The sequence below is a fragment of the Notothenia rossii genome, assembly GCF_949606895.1.
Source record: "Notothenia rossii genome assembly, chromosome: 5".
NCBI classification, from domain to species: domain Eukaryota; kingdom Metazoa; phylum Chordata; class Actinopteri; order Perciformes; family Nototheniidae; genus Notothenia; species Notothenia rossii.
In genome coordinates, this window is record NC_136903.1 from 70,479,286 (window position 1) to 70,494,571 (window position 15,286).

Consider the following 15,286-nt stretch of genomic DNA (forward strand, 5'->3'; position numbering starts at 1 on the left):
TTACCTACACATTTAAAATGTTATCTGTAAGTCACAGTCAACATGTTGGTATTTCCTATGTTTTATTGAAGGATACATTATTGGCTCAAACTGTAAAGCTTATAAGCTGTGAAATGCTCATCTGATCTTTGTTATACATCTGACCAGGCTTGTCCTCGCTGCAGCATGGCCAGCACAATCTGTATTGATTGAGTGTCCCTACATCACACACTGCTGGGCCCTGATACCTGACACCAGCAAAGAGACATATGGCTGCTGCTGTATGTGTCAGATAATCAGTGCATATTGAGGGTTTAATGTGAAAAAACCTGAAAATGACATCCCCAGAAATATCATTTTGTAATCAAACGTGTCAGATAAATGTTAACCTGAATTCCATAGTTCAATCATGTTAAGAATCAAACTTTCCTTCAATATCGTTAATTTTTAGAAACGTGAAGCTCATTTTGGAAATTGATGAACAGATCTTAGCCGTTTCATCCAGCCACTGCCTGACTGGTAAGATGATTTGATGATTTAGATAGGATGACACATTAAGACCAGTATATACTGTTCTCTGACTGCATGTATAAGCAACATACATTGGACATTAGGAAATTTTTGCCAGATGAGACAAACAGGAAATATGAGAAAGAGCAAGAGAAGAAGGAGTGTGTTTCTCCAAACAACAAAACATTCCCAGCTGGAATCAAACCAGGCACAGTTCGGCCATATGGCACAAGCCCCACAAGGCCACAGGGGGACTTTAAATGTGTGTCTTGAGAGTCGAGTCGACTTTTTTTGCCTATGTCTCCTCATGTCTCTCCCCCCAGAAATCCGCTGCGCCCCAACCTTGGACACTTTCAAAAAAGCCCTCAAAACGCACCTTTTCACCAAGGCTTTCCCCACTATATAGTTAGTTTGATAGGTTTATTTTTATTTTTCCGCTACTTGCTTGCCCCCCCCCCTCCCTGACCTGTCTGCCTCTTTTCCCCTACTCCCCCCCCCTGCCCGACTTGTGAAGCGACCTTGGGTTTCGTGAAAGGCGCTATATAAATATTATGTATTATTATTATTATTATTATTGATTGTAACTGGATGGAATAGGAAAGTCTACAGTAAGCTGGAAAAAAAGAGGACATTTTCTTCGACTGACCTCAATAACTCCCTTCCTCTACTGTATATCCATGTAATAAATGAAGACAAAATCAAAATCCTTTTTTCTTTTTCTTTTTTTGACTCAGCCATGATGGTGCTCTGCTAGAGCTTCAAACAAACCATCAGGTTATTTTTTTCAAGCTAAGAAGGAAGGAATGAAAATGTATCAGTTTGATAAGATTTTCCTGAATTGTGTGTCTTTCTTTCAAGCAGAGATGTGTGTTAATAAAGGACCACATGCTCTGAATGTGGGAGAGAGAGAGAGAGAAAGAGAGAAAAAGAGAGAGAAAGAGAGAAAGAGAAAGAACAACAACAGCTGGCTGCTTATTCTCCCATACAACCTCTTTCCTGAAGGAAACACATTAGTATAATTGTACAGTCGGTGTTATCTCTTAGTAACAGCATAGTGTTTGTGTCTCTGGTTGAGCAAACTTCAAAGAAAACAGCCCACAGCCATGCATCTAGACTCCAACCGATTGGTTAAGGTCCTGTTAACTGTTAATGAATGTTGTTTCATTACCAAGGAGGTTTTGTTTACCGCTAGGTTTGTTGGTTTGTCAGCAGGATTTAAAAAATAAAATACTGGGCCCATTTTCCATATAGAAAAAACCCCATTTAATCTTGCCGTGGAAGGGTGGGTGGGGGGGGGAGTATACGTATTATCTTTCACTTATGAAAACAGCCTTGGTGGGCGTCTGCACTCTCCAAATGCCCTTCTAATCAAGCTATGTTTTTACAGCCCCTGCCAAACTTATTAATTTTCATCATGCTTCATGTAGAGGCGTTACTGTTGCTTTTTAGACTCAAACCACAATCTCTTTATTATTTTGTGTTATTCTAAGCTACTGTATAGTGTTAAACCTTGTACGAGAAACGATAAATGGCCGCTTAAGGACATAAACACTACTTCATCTAACCAAACAATTAACATGAAGGTAAACTGCCTCCATATGTCCAGCCAAAAAAGTAATTTCATACTGTAGCCTACAAGTAAAAACATTTGCATGTATTTTCACAACTGTTTGAGACAGTCATTGGTTTCCATTCATTTTTATTTTGGTTGTAAGGTATTTGAATAGAAACTTGCTAGCTCTGATTGAGGAGTATGATCATACTACTGTATGTTTAAAAATCCTGGATCATCCCATCATCTCACTGAACTTTTAGTAACTCGGCCGCTCAATAAAAAGTGAAAACAGTGCATAAGTTACAGAAGAACTTGAACAATTCAGATCAAGAGTTATTCCTGTAAATTTAATACAAGTATATTTACTAGGAAGATGGCACCAGGTTCCAGACAACACAGCCCCCAAGTTCATTGGGGCACACAAACCTCTACACCACGATAAGGTGATGGTTCTTCAGAAAGGAAGATATGTTCTCTATAATAGAAAATAGAACAGAATAGCTGCCTGGAATTGTAAAAAACATCTGACACATAGCAGCATTGTTTGTAAAATGTTTAGACGCAAATTAAAATAACTCTGGGGTTTACCCTTGACACTGACATACAAGATCATTCACTCACCCTGGAGCCATTAAAGCATGTTGTTTGTGACAAATTGTGCTGTGTCATGTCCAAGGTGGTGCTTAAGATGGCTGCCTTCCAAGATGATGACCAGGAGGGACAACGGAAGTGGGGGATTGAGTAGAGGTCAGAAAGCTATACAGGAGATAGAGAACACATCATCTGAGACTGCAGTTTATCATATAATATCATTTTTGTGATGTGGCAATAACAATCTCTCTCTTTTTCTTTCAGTGAAAACTGACTTTCTGTCTGAACCCCCCTGCAGACTCATGAAATTCATAGTAGTTACATCTTTCTTTTACTCAGCTGTGCATATCAAGGGCTACAGCTGTGCCATCAACAGCTCCAGCACCCAGCTGTCTATGTTTGTCATAAAGGTCCTATGACATGGCCATTTCTACTGATCATAATTCCATTGTCGAGGTCTACTAGAATAGATTTACAGTGCAATTGGAACTTTTTCCAAACTCACATTGGATTCTCATACAGCGTCTCTGTATAGTATGTGTATTCACTCTCTGTCCTAAACGGCTTGTTGGAGCTCCTGCCCCCCCCCCCCTCCCTGTGAGCCCAGTGTGCTCTGATTGGTCAGCTCGCCCACTCTGTTCTGATGAGCCCACCACCATTACAGCGGAACATCAGTGATTATGTCTTTCAATGGCGTTTGTTAGCAACCAGAAAAAAAAAACAAAAACAAAAAGAAAGCTACATAACACACAAGGGGACAGGAAATAACCGGAAAAGCATGACGTGGGACCTTTAACATGTTCCTCGTTACCTCATGTTTAATTCCCTGTTGCTTCACAAGTGTAATCCTAATCCTATTGCATACTCAGACATCCTGCTGGTGGATCCCTATTTCATTATTTTAGATGACAGCTTTTTTCTTTCTCTTATAAATGATCACAAAGAGGGGAAGTCATTTTGTCATGAGGAAAGTAATAAAGAAATTGCAGACAGTTGCGCACAAAAAGGCAATATGATAAGGGAACTTGGATCTTTATTTAGCATTTTAACAACAGGCCTACAATAAAGTACAAAAGGTGTTTGCTTTTTGTCCATGGCCCAGCATTAAGTTGCAGTTTTGCCACTTCAAGTGAAAAGGTTTTGGCACCTATAGACTTGAGGAAGAATAAATCCAACTAAAAGTCACATTGATAGACAGAAACATGCTAGCCCAGCCATAACTATAACCTATAGAATGTCTAGTACTTAAATATACCGTCACTTGTTTTACATTTTTGTTCTGTTTGTACAGTATTTAAACAGTATCTAGTAGTAAGCATTAGATCAAATCAATTGAACACATGTTAACACCTTGTAGGCCTACTTCAACTTTACACAATGAAATGGGTTTGTTGTATTAGTGTATTCTGTAGGACGTAACAATGTTACCATAGCTACAGTAATATATATTAGAAGCTTTGTTAACTGCTTAGCAACCATAATCACACAAGGTTATGGAAATTGGTCTGTCTATCTTACAGTATATCACAGTACAATTGTGACATTTTGCAGACACTTTATTGTTGGTCTTTCATCTTTGAATATTTTCATCCGTGAACCTATTGTCTTATCCTGCTCCTTCCGGTGATATTGTTCAGGCTACATAAATAATTACTTTATGCCTACAATGGGCTATTTTGAACAAGATTTTACTAGGGACTAATCTAGGAAAAAAACTTGAGAAGTCATCTGTCAACAGTCTCAGCTCTGGTTATTCCTGCTGTTGTCTTCTGGGCTCAAAAAGAGGAATGGGAGGTCAGGCTAATAAAAGACTCTTCCTAAGAGGAATCGACGTGCTTTAATTCCCAGTAATTGGCTGTGGAAACGTGAAAGCGTAGCGTAATTGCATGTTGCTGTGTTTTAATTAGTGCTGAAGCTTATTGCATGCTGCTACCCCAGGTGGCCTGTAAATTCACCACATGCAGAACTACAACAGCCTCTGCTGGTCTGCAGAGAAGAGCTGTGAATCACTGTACATTAGCTGGTTAAAACATCCTCTGTCCACATCCATTAAACCTGCACAAAACTGTCTGTGGGTTGAAGAGAGAAAAAAAGATTTTAGTTATTTTTTTCCGGACATCTTATACATATTATTACAAAAAAGACCTTCGATTTGCATTCCTCTGATGTCTGAGAGAGCCCGTTAAGGCACATTTGAAGTGGGACATCACTATGTATGTGCATGCAGTGTAGCAGATTTTCAGAAATTGTCAAAATGAGTGTTTAAAAAAAAAAAAGCCATGAAACTTTTCCAGTAAATTAGAAAACTAATGAGACACTGACTGCAGACTTGCAATTATTTTTGACAATACTGCATAACATCACAGTACATCTCATGATATCAAACATAATGTTTGTTGGGGAAATATTTCCAAGGTCCATAACTTTGACTCAGTTTATCAGTTCAAACTGTCCTGACTGAGCACACACCTGTAACCTTGGCTGCTGTGCTCTAAGTGTTCTGTCTCCCTGTTCCTGCCTGTTGGCGTCAGCTGATAGAGGTGTTATGATTCTATCTTGTTATGCAGCATGTTGATTATTCTCTCTGAACTAGCTAAATACATGGGTCTGGGGTAGAGTTCTTCAGAATTGACGTGGCAACTCTCCCGTGCAGTCAGAACCTCTGGCTCTTGGACTTGTGATGTGAATTCTCCGGCCGAAGCTCCTAAATAAACCATCAGTGTTTGACATCAAAGCTCCTGCTCTTCCCGTGTCTCCTTCATGAGTCGGTGACTCCCACTGCATTGCTACACAGAAGTTTCCCCCACACTGTTATTGGATGATAATTAGTAAATAATCAAGGGACATTTGCATGCTTGCAAATCAGATTCTTGTTTTGGACAACACAAGGCAATTGAAGACATCCACCTTGGGTTTCGAGAGTTTGGGATTTTGTGATCTCACATTTTAAAATCTAGATGTAAATTTGTATAATCAATTGTTAGAATAACCGACGAATGAACTGAGAACGAAAATGATCCTTATATATAGCCCTAATCTATATTTTATTATGAACATCTTTTATTATATGTTGTATCAGGAAGATTTAAAGACATGTCATACAATTCCAAATCTGTATTTTAAGGATTCAATACTGTAATACTGCCCTGTGAATAGATTACTATAGCCTAATCACTTTGAACACACGCACATCAGTTTATCTTTTCCAAGTTCAAAGCTTTTTTATTTGACCAGAGAACAGAAGAATAACAAAGAATATAGCAATCAATTTACAGCAGACATGTTTAAATAACGTTCCCTTACAGACAAATGAGGTCTGCTCACAAAACCCAAATAGGCACTTGTTTTCATGCTTTGTTAGATATTATAAGGAAAAAATGTAAAATGAAGCCCATGTCATGTTTGACAACATGTCGTGTCAAGCAAGGCATGATAGGCTGGGACAATTTAGAAAAAAAATATTCAGATCAATTCATTCAAACGTTGTCTCTCCACAGTTTCCCTGCTGCTCGGCCCTGTGCCAGGACTTTGATGTGAGGATCTGGCTGTAAGATCATTTCTTTCCAAACCTCTGGGGCACCGCCATACTCCAGATCTGACCGGGGGCAGCTTCCCAATCACGGGAATGCATCTGATCCTCCGACATGACCTGCCCTCTGGAGCCGCGCCCAAACCTGTGAGGGAGGAGAAACAGAGTCAGGTTCTGATATCATTTATGGTTTCAATGATATTCAATAAATAAATGTTTATACTCCAAGAAATGCTTATGATAAGGGATAAACATGGGAAAAAATAAACTAAAAATCAAAAAAATACAGAATAATCAATCTTATTTTACTCTTATGTTTGTTTAAAGTATTTAATTCATCAGAGAGCAGAGCAACATAGGAGCTTGTTAATAGTTACATTATAATATGTATACCCCATAAGGCTGAGACCACAATCTCAGTTTAATACATTATCAAATATTTACAATAGAAGAGGTGGTTGCTTCCTAAACCACATGCTCTAACTATTATTACAAGCTTTATGAAATACTATATTATGTATTTCTAAAATTCTAAGAAATAGTTTCTAATGGGTTTAATTTGGTGCTGAAGCCACCAGTCAAAGATTGGCAGGTTGACATAAATCTATTTCAATTTTCCAGCAGAAATTAGAATATATTTGATGCTTGGACTGTTGTTGGGATTAAAACAATACATTCAACATCACCTGGAAATTGGGATCGGCGTGTTTCCCTGTTTTTAACCAATATTGATAAGAAAGGTTTCTCTACAGAATGTTGAAATGGCACAATGATATACATCATTATTTCCTGTGTGATTAATTAAAGTGTACTATATATGTGTGATGAACATTGGCTCTGTGATGGCACTGACCTCTGTGGCTGATGGAGGACAGAGTTCCTGGTTTCTCTCTGAGATCCCAGCAGCAGAGCTCTCAGCAGCGCCGTCAGCAGACGATCATCAACGCTGTTATCGGTGTTTTCACTCTCCTGAGCACAGCAGCATACACACAAACAAATGCAATTCCAAGCATCAAAAGCTTGAACTCTGTTTTTGAAATAACCCACAAAATATCCTGGAACAACATCAAGACTCAATTCAATGTTGGGTGCAACTATAACCCCAGGGTTTCTAACTCCAGCCAGGCATCCTGCTGTGGCAGGGGACCTTGAGATGTAGACATCAGTGTGCAAATGCAGAGAGATGCTTCTCATGCCCACTCAGATATCCATCCATCCTTATCTTTATGCAAAATCAAACCCAGATCTGTCTGGCTTTACAAACCACAGTAGGAACATATTATAATCTTCTTCAGTATCTGAATTCCCCTCCTCTTTCCTGCTCTGTCTGTTGACCTCAGAATATCTTACAGTCTATTTCACACTGTTGCATGGAGAGTAACACTATCTGAAATCCAAATGATTTGTGTGATGTAACTTGTTTCATTAGAAAGAAAAAGTCTCTAATACCATTCACACACTTCATCAAATGGAAGTGCCAGACCTCTGAAAAAGGTCATGACTTCTGGTTGTTCACAGTGTTTTTCATTCAGTCTAAATTTGAGCAAAAGACAGATGATTTTTCACAATCCTCAGATATTTATCTGATTAAATAAATAAAAAGTTTAAAGCATTTTTAAATCCTGCCTCCAGTATAATTGAACACACATGCCTGAGATATGTCTCAACATTAGATTTCTATTTTCGGATGCCAAAATGTTGTTGGCAACTGGTTGGATTTAACATGAGTTATGGAAGAACACACGACATGGTGTAGTTCTAATAGTGCATGTTTCCTACCCACAGCAGGTTTAACTCAAGACTTGAAAAGCCGTGCGAGTGGTTTGTTGTCTCACCAGCCCCAGCAGGTGGTCGGCCATGTTGTCCTCTGAGTCTGGCAGGATGTCATTTCTGTCCAGACTGCCTTGGATGTGAAGAGCCTGACTGACGCCAGCCATCGCCACAACCAGAGCCAGGAGAGTCACCACTGCAGCTGTGTCCATGGTCTCAAACCGAAGAGAGGTCAGATGAATTCTGATGACAGAAGTAGATGAAGGACTTTGGTTGTCCGATGGCACCTGTTGACTTCCAAATGGTCGGCCCCTGTAGAAGAAAGACTTATCCCGTCGGTGTTATGGGTCCTGTGCAGTGTCCTGGCCAACTTCAGTGGTGGTAGCATCCTCGCCGGGTCTTTTATACTCTGCATGGTCAATGGCTGAAAACCCCCAAGAGAGCTGAAGAAAGATGCTACTGTGCAAATGGGGACCAAGGGACAGGATAGAGGAAGGACCAGCCCCCTTATAGGAGGCTTAAGCAGGTCCATTTAGCAGGATCAGACCATTAGTGATGACTGTGCATTAGAGTGCATTATTATGTGGCCCTTAGGGTAGTGCAACAAAACTCTCCCAGTTATTAAACAGATAAATCCCTGCAAATGGACCCTGATCCACGTTCCCAGTAGTCTGTGTCATATGTACAGACAAACAGTATGTGAGAACAATCACCACCCACGCAAACAAATGTCAATTCTAAACGGATTAGTCCAATCAACTTTAGTGATCTTAGGCAACAACGTAATGAACTTAAGAAAACAATAACAATTTTAATATTTTGCTAAAGAGATAATGTTTTTACTTAGAGGATATGTCCAACAATAATTTCACACTTTAGAGTTTACAATTATGTGACCGATTATTTCATCAGTGAAGGATCAGCCTCCCAGTTTTTCTGCTACCGGCATCCCAAATTAATGTTGGCTATCTTTATTTAATTGTAGAGGATAATTTGCTGAAGTCCTGAATCCAAATGATTAAAGCTGAAAATGTAGATGTATACTAACTATATTTTCATCTAAATGGTTTCTTTGATTTGAATAATAGAGTTTATATATTCACTGTAAATGCTTTATACATGCTCACTCCAAATGGTTTTTATTGGCAGAAACATAAATTACACGATAGTTCAATAGTAGTATTATGGGTCATCAACGTCTTTGCTTACGCAGTAGAAGAGATGGTTTAATTAGTTTTATCCTTTTACATGTTGACAAGGGGATTTAAGAAGGACGCTTAGCTTAAAGAAAATACTTTTTAAAAATAGCTTTTAATTTGTTAAATGCTGGCTTCTTTAATTTTGATAATAAAGACTTTAATTTATGAGATTGACATGTGTTTAATGTGTTTTAAAATTCTGATGTGTGTGCTTTATCTCTTGCTTTGACTCAGTGTGTGGCAGGGTGTACTCTGTGTGTGAACCCTTGTGTTATAATGAGTTACTTCCCCAATACATGAAGAGACAACAGATTTGACTCATCAAAGTGCCTAATGGGTGACAATCCGCTTAGACAGCAACACACACACACACACACACACACACACACACACACACACACACACACACACACACACACACACACACACACACACACACACAAACACACACACACACACACACACACACACACACACACACACACACACACACACACACACACATACACTGACACACACACACACTGACACACAAACAGTATAAATGTCCCTGTTTAACCGCCATGGCAACCAGGATGACATCTGAAGAATTCTAAAGGGAATTAGTTGTCATCACTCTAATAAGATCATACGACTTTAGATTAGAAACAAATCTAATTGACTCAGTCTGATGTGATAAGTAACATTTATGTTTATTCTCTGATGTTTTGCTTAAGATTAAGCTAATTTAGGACAGAAATAGACACTCAGTAGCCACTATAGTAACACCGGTAACCAATCCAGTACAATGTCATGCTAGAAAGTCTTCTCTCATGATGCATACATTATGGTTGATTATACAATCCTAGAGGTATCGATTATATTTTGTTTTATCACTGAGGATAAAGTTGTAAAGTGTTTATTTTTCTAGCAAAATAGAAACCCCTTATATTACGATGTAACACCAACTTCCATTATAGCCTATATAAGAAACCATTTATTTCATTTATTATACTAATTGACACAAAAACGAATCAATATAATAATTTTAAAGGTAGAATTTATCGTAAGTCTATTCAACCTTTTATTGACAGATGATAGTCTATACAGTATATGCAACAAAGGTCCCAAGGATGTCTTGGTTATATGACATGCTCTGTAACCACTTGACTCTGAAGATGGTACTCCTCATTGCAATTAAATGTACACGTGTAACCAAGCGTTTGCACAAGCTATTATAGGGTACATAATTACTGTGTGTCATTCATTTGTTTGCTATGAGTTTTAGGCAATTACTGTGATCACACAGTAGGTGTGTATTGATTTTTCTCAGTTTCAATCGAATATTAATCAAACATTTATTCAACATCACCTAATGTCTGACTGGAGTACAGTATCAGGAACAACGCGACAAGCAGGTTAATATAATCCCTCTAGGAAGTTTTATAACTATTTATACAAAGGTCATGATGTCTTCTGGTGAAATATTTTTACATTTCAGTAAAAAAATAAAAATGAAGTTATTGTTGAAACCTTATAATAGTAAAGTATCTAATTCAGTCATACATTATGGGTGTCATTTGAGACCACGTTTTCACAAAATCATTTTATAAACTGGCTTATGAATTATACTTCATAAGCCAGTTTTAGTTCTCATGAATGTTTTGCTGATATGCAACAAAGGTCACAAGGATGTCTTGGTTATATGACTCTGTAACCACTTGACTCTGAAGATTGTACTCCTCATTGCAATTACATGTACACGTGTAACCGAGCGTTTGCAAAAGCTATTATAGGGTGCATAATTACTGTGTGTCATTCCTTTGTTTGCTATGAGTTTTAGGCAATTACTTTTATCATACAGTAGGTGTGTATCGATTTATCTTAGGTTCAATCTAATATCAATCAAAAAATGGATTCAACATTACCTAATGTCCATCTTATTTTGTATTTCTTATTACAGAAACATCAATGTGAGACCATTAAAGAGCTTGAAACAAACAAACTACTTGTAGAAGGTACCAAGTCAAAAATGTGTTGTCTTTGTACCACTTTAAACATAAAGCTGAAGGAAAGAGAATCTAGAGTGTATAATTGAGAATTATTTGTATTTCTATCCAACCCATGGTCTTGAGAAGGTCTAACACCTATTGGTTCAGCCTTAAGTAGCTGCTGGTATTTTAGACACCATGTATTACCAGTTTAATTATCATGCTTGTAGCATGTTAAACCAGGAAATTAGCAGAGGATTCAAAGCTCTGTCAGTCTGACCTGGAGTTGACCTGTTATTTTATAACCCAGAGCACAGTCTGAGCTCCTGGCCTGTGATATATCCTGAAGATGTTTTTTATTATAACATCAAATAACCACTCTGTATCTTTACACCTGATATTGATTTGCTTTAATAACACACACACAACATTTATAAAATTGTATTCCGCAGAATAAAGAGTATCTTTTATAAAAAACATGTTGCTTTTTTTTAACATTGAGAATAGTGCTTATGGTGAAATGTGTCTCCGCTCATTTTGACTCATTAATATCTTATTACGAGGTGATGGGCAAGATTACCATGGAAATAAGGAACAGAATAAAGCACAGTCATATCTGGGCTATTGCTTATATTGTCTTGAAAAGTTTCCATCGTGTAAAAGTTTTTTAATAAAAAATAATAAATAGCACAGAGACCAGAGTTTTTTGTTTTTCAGACGTTTGCCTCCCTCCAGTGTTCTCTGAGTGAACCGCAGGCTGACCAGTAACCTCTCACTGATGTGGGTGAATTAGATTAGATTAGATTAGATTTACTGTCCCCAGGGGGAAATTCATTTTCACAGCACTGTACGCAGTATAGATGAAATATATAAACAGCAAACAATGACACCGACAACAACAGATGGTGACACACATGGCAGTTACATTTAGCGAGGCCTGTTATTTATGGCAGAAATGGCTGCCGGAACCAAGCTTTTTCCAAAGCGAGCTCTTTTATGTCCGAGTGTTCTGTACCTGTGTCCGGATGGCAGTGGGGTGAGGTACTGATGAGTGGATGTGTGATGTCCAGTTCTATTGTGGATGCGATGCGTCAGATGGTCCTGTTGTTAAATATTGTGAGGTTGTGTGTGGGGAGTCCAATTATCCTGGCAGCAGTGTTGGTGATGTGTGTGAGTTTTGTCCAGTTGGTCTCAGTGAACATATTGAAAAAGCAGGCGGAGCAGTTCATGAGGATGGGTTGATAATGCTTTGATACAGTACAATGCAAGGTGTGAGAATAACAAAGCAATATCAGATGGGTTTATTTTGTTTCTTTTTATTTTATTTACAATGTTAAACAGTGCAGCCAAACATAAAATAAATAAAACACTTTGTCATGACCAAAAATAGGGAAAGGGGGGGGGGGGGGCAGAACAGCAACAGGAGCTTCATGCAGCTAATACAAGATTGTCCAGCAATACCTTCAAAAACAAGCTGACTCTTCATGCTTTACAGCCACTTCATCGACCCAAATTAGATCCAAAGGAAGTTTGTCTTGCTCCTTGCCAACATGTCCTGCTCTTCTTGAAATATTCTTTCCTCTCTCCATGTTGGTTGAATGTTAGAGGGATTTTTTTATTATCCAGAGGTGTCAGCCACTTTTACAACAAGGCACTTGTACGCAGTTAGAAATGTCAGTACTGAAATGAATGTACCATCTTACTCCGGCTGCTGTGACTGGAGTACAGTACCAGGAACAACGCAACAAGCAGGTTAATATAATCCAACTAGGCAGTTTTATAACTATTTATACAAAGGTTATCATGTTTTTTGGTGAAATATTTTTACATTTCAGTCCAAAAATAAATGGAAGTTGTTGAAAACCTTATAATAATAGAGTATCTCATTCACTCTTACATTATAGGTTGTAATTTGAGACCATGTTTTCACACATAATCATTTTTATAATCTGGTTTATGAATTTAAATGCTTACACTGTAAATGTTGAAGCCATATTTTAAATATTGTTCTGCTTTCATTAAATATTTGATCTCCATGCGGCTGCAGTGCTATGGGCGTGGCTGTTATAGGTTGTATTGTTCTTATTCAAGTTCACTCAGGCAGTAACCTATTGATGTACAGTACATTTTACTGACACATAAACAAAAACTATAATGACGTAAAAATGCATTTTGTTTCCTTGAATGAAACCCAGACACATTCAGTGTTCTGCAACATAAAACTTCACTGATATCTTACATACTGACATTTTTACAATGTCCACCAGTGCTAAACAAAATCCCCAAAATTCATTTATATCAAAAAAGAAGCATTTTTGTCATTGCCCATATTAGTCGACAGTCTTACAGTAGTTAAGGCAAAAAGTAGTCTTCGTCACGGGCAGTGTCTTCTTCATCAACAATGTCCAGTGTGTCTGTATGCATCTAATATTATACCGTATGTTTGTGCATTCATGCATGTCTTTGAGTTGTGATTTTCTGTCCTCATTTTGTCCTCAGGAAAACAGTGAAGTCCATGTGTCCTTCTTTCTGAAGACTGTTAGTATTTGGAGCTGCTAGACTGGTTCTGATACTGTTGTTAGCCTGCAGTAGTAACTATACACACTCATATAGATGCACAGATTAAATAGACTATGCAAGGCCAGCCATCAGTGGGCTACAGAGAGTATAGATCCAGTCACAGTGCAACAGGCCATAAGTATGCAAGTACTGACACAGTACAGAGTGCACAAGATGTCACGATCTCAGTCTATGTTCACCATTTTTAGTCCGTTAGTTCCAATGCAAAGACAGAATGAGTGCCACACATGGTGATTTGAATTAATTCAGTCAGTCAGTGCTTCAAAGTGAGTTATGAGGTCCGGTCGCTCCAGTGCGTGGCCCATTCCTTTTTATGCACAACTCCTGACTTCTCAGTCTGGAACTGTGGCCGGTCTTCGCGAGGAATCTTCACCGCGTGGTACTGAGGCAACTTGTCTTTGTAGTGGGCCCGCTGGAAGAAGCCACACTGTGGGCAGAGGAAAGAGGAAAACAGGGAGGGAGAGACAGAGAGACAGGACCGAAGGAAAAGACAAATTAAATTAAGTCATATACTGTATAGTTATTGCAAATTCCACACAAATTGCATGCATTTGTTTGCAATTATTTCATTTGTTTAACTTCAAATGTCATGCATGAGGCGTATAAAATGTAATTAGTTAAAGACTATTAAAGTCTTGTAGTTCATCTCAAACAGATAAAAGTGATTATCTGCTGCCCTTGTGCAGTTAAAGTGGCATTTTAATAAAAAAGCACCCAAAGCACATCAACATGCTCCACATTTCAAATTCAGCGTCATCCTTTAGTGTCCGTGACTAACACCCAAACACGCTGCCATCAAGAAGAAGTGCCCACATTCCTGTGACAAAAACACCTGAAGATGTTAATGACAAGTAAACTTTAACACCTGACAATAAGGCACTTTTATGATATGTCACACAGGAGTGTTAATATACTGTATTAAAAAGCGCATGACAAGCACATCACAAAATTAGAAGTCTCCATAGACCGGTGTAGCTAATTAATCTGCCAGGTCAACAGCAGAGGCACGACACACAGCACAGCAGGCATCTGAAAAGCCCTGACAGAGAGATGGATGGATGGTGTTCATAGGCACCAAACAATGCTAAAAAATACGAGTTTTGGTTTAATTTAATTGTGCCAATGTGTGTCAATATTTTACGCTGAAATGAACACCACCAGCCACACCAAAGTGCACAACACAGCCATTGTGTGTGAATGTGTTACCGCTTGGAGGGAGAGGAGGAGGGGAGAGCAGGCCAGAGTGAAATATATCTTTATATTATAGTTCTGATGCCTGCTTCTCCGCCTCCGAGGGTTGGACCCCCAAATGGGCGCGGTAGTACTCCGTGTCATAGTGCTGGCGCCGCTCACTGCGCTTGAAGAAGCCACACTGGGCAACAGATCACCAAAGGGAAAGTAAAACCGATGAGAAACAATGGGAAATGAAAGAGGAAGGGGATTTGAGTCCCAGATTGAAGTGAGAAGACACAAACAAAAAGAGATGACACACAGAGGACAAACAAAAGAGGAAGGAAACAGATGAGAGTGAGCTGGAAGTAATAAAATTATTAGGACAGAACAAAGCTGGTAGAAATAATTGGACTACCATGGAAATAAATGA

The 15,286-nt window shown here is 38.5% G+C and overlaps 2 protein-coding genes across 8 annotated transcripts in view; both read right to left on the minus strand.

Moving 5' to 3' along the window:
* Positions 1-6,142: 6,142 nt before the first annotated feature.
* npffl (neuropeptide FF-amide peptide precursor like) lies at positions 6,143-8,146 on the minus strand (the record flags this gene model as incomplete). The annotated part of the gene is made up of 3 exons (XM_079685434.1): positions 6,143-6,309; positions 7,018-7,133; positions 8,000-8,146. The coding sequence occupies 3 exons, from the start codon at positions 8,144-8,146 to the stop codon at positions 6,189-6,191; spliced, it is 384 nt and encodes a 127-aa protein (XP_079541560.1). The 3' UTR covers positions 6,143-6,188.
* Positions 8,147-12,399: 4,253 nt separating this feature from the next.
* Positions 12,400-15,286, minus strand: part of itga7 (integrin, alpha 7) — a 37,594-nt gene continuing 34,707 nt past the window's right edge. For 6 of the 7 annotated variants that reach the window (XM_079680652.1, XM_079680651.1, XM_079680653.1 and 3 more), the window contains one exon: positions 12,400-14,110. In XM_079680652.1, the coding sequence (XP_079536778.1) occupies positions 13,955-14,110 (156 nt within the window). In that variant the 3' untranslated portion in view covers positions 12,400-13,954. Of the gene's footprint in view, positions 14,111-14,889; positions 15,056-15,286 lie in introns of all 7 variants that reach the window. The other variant, XR_013808101.1, reaches the window with a different exon arrangement.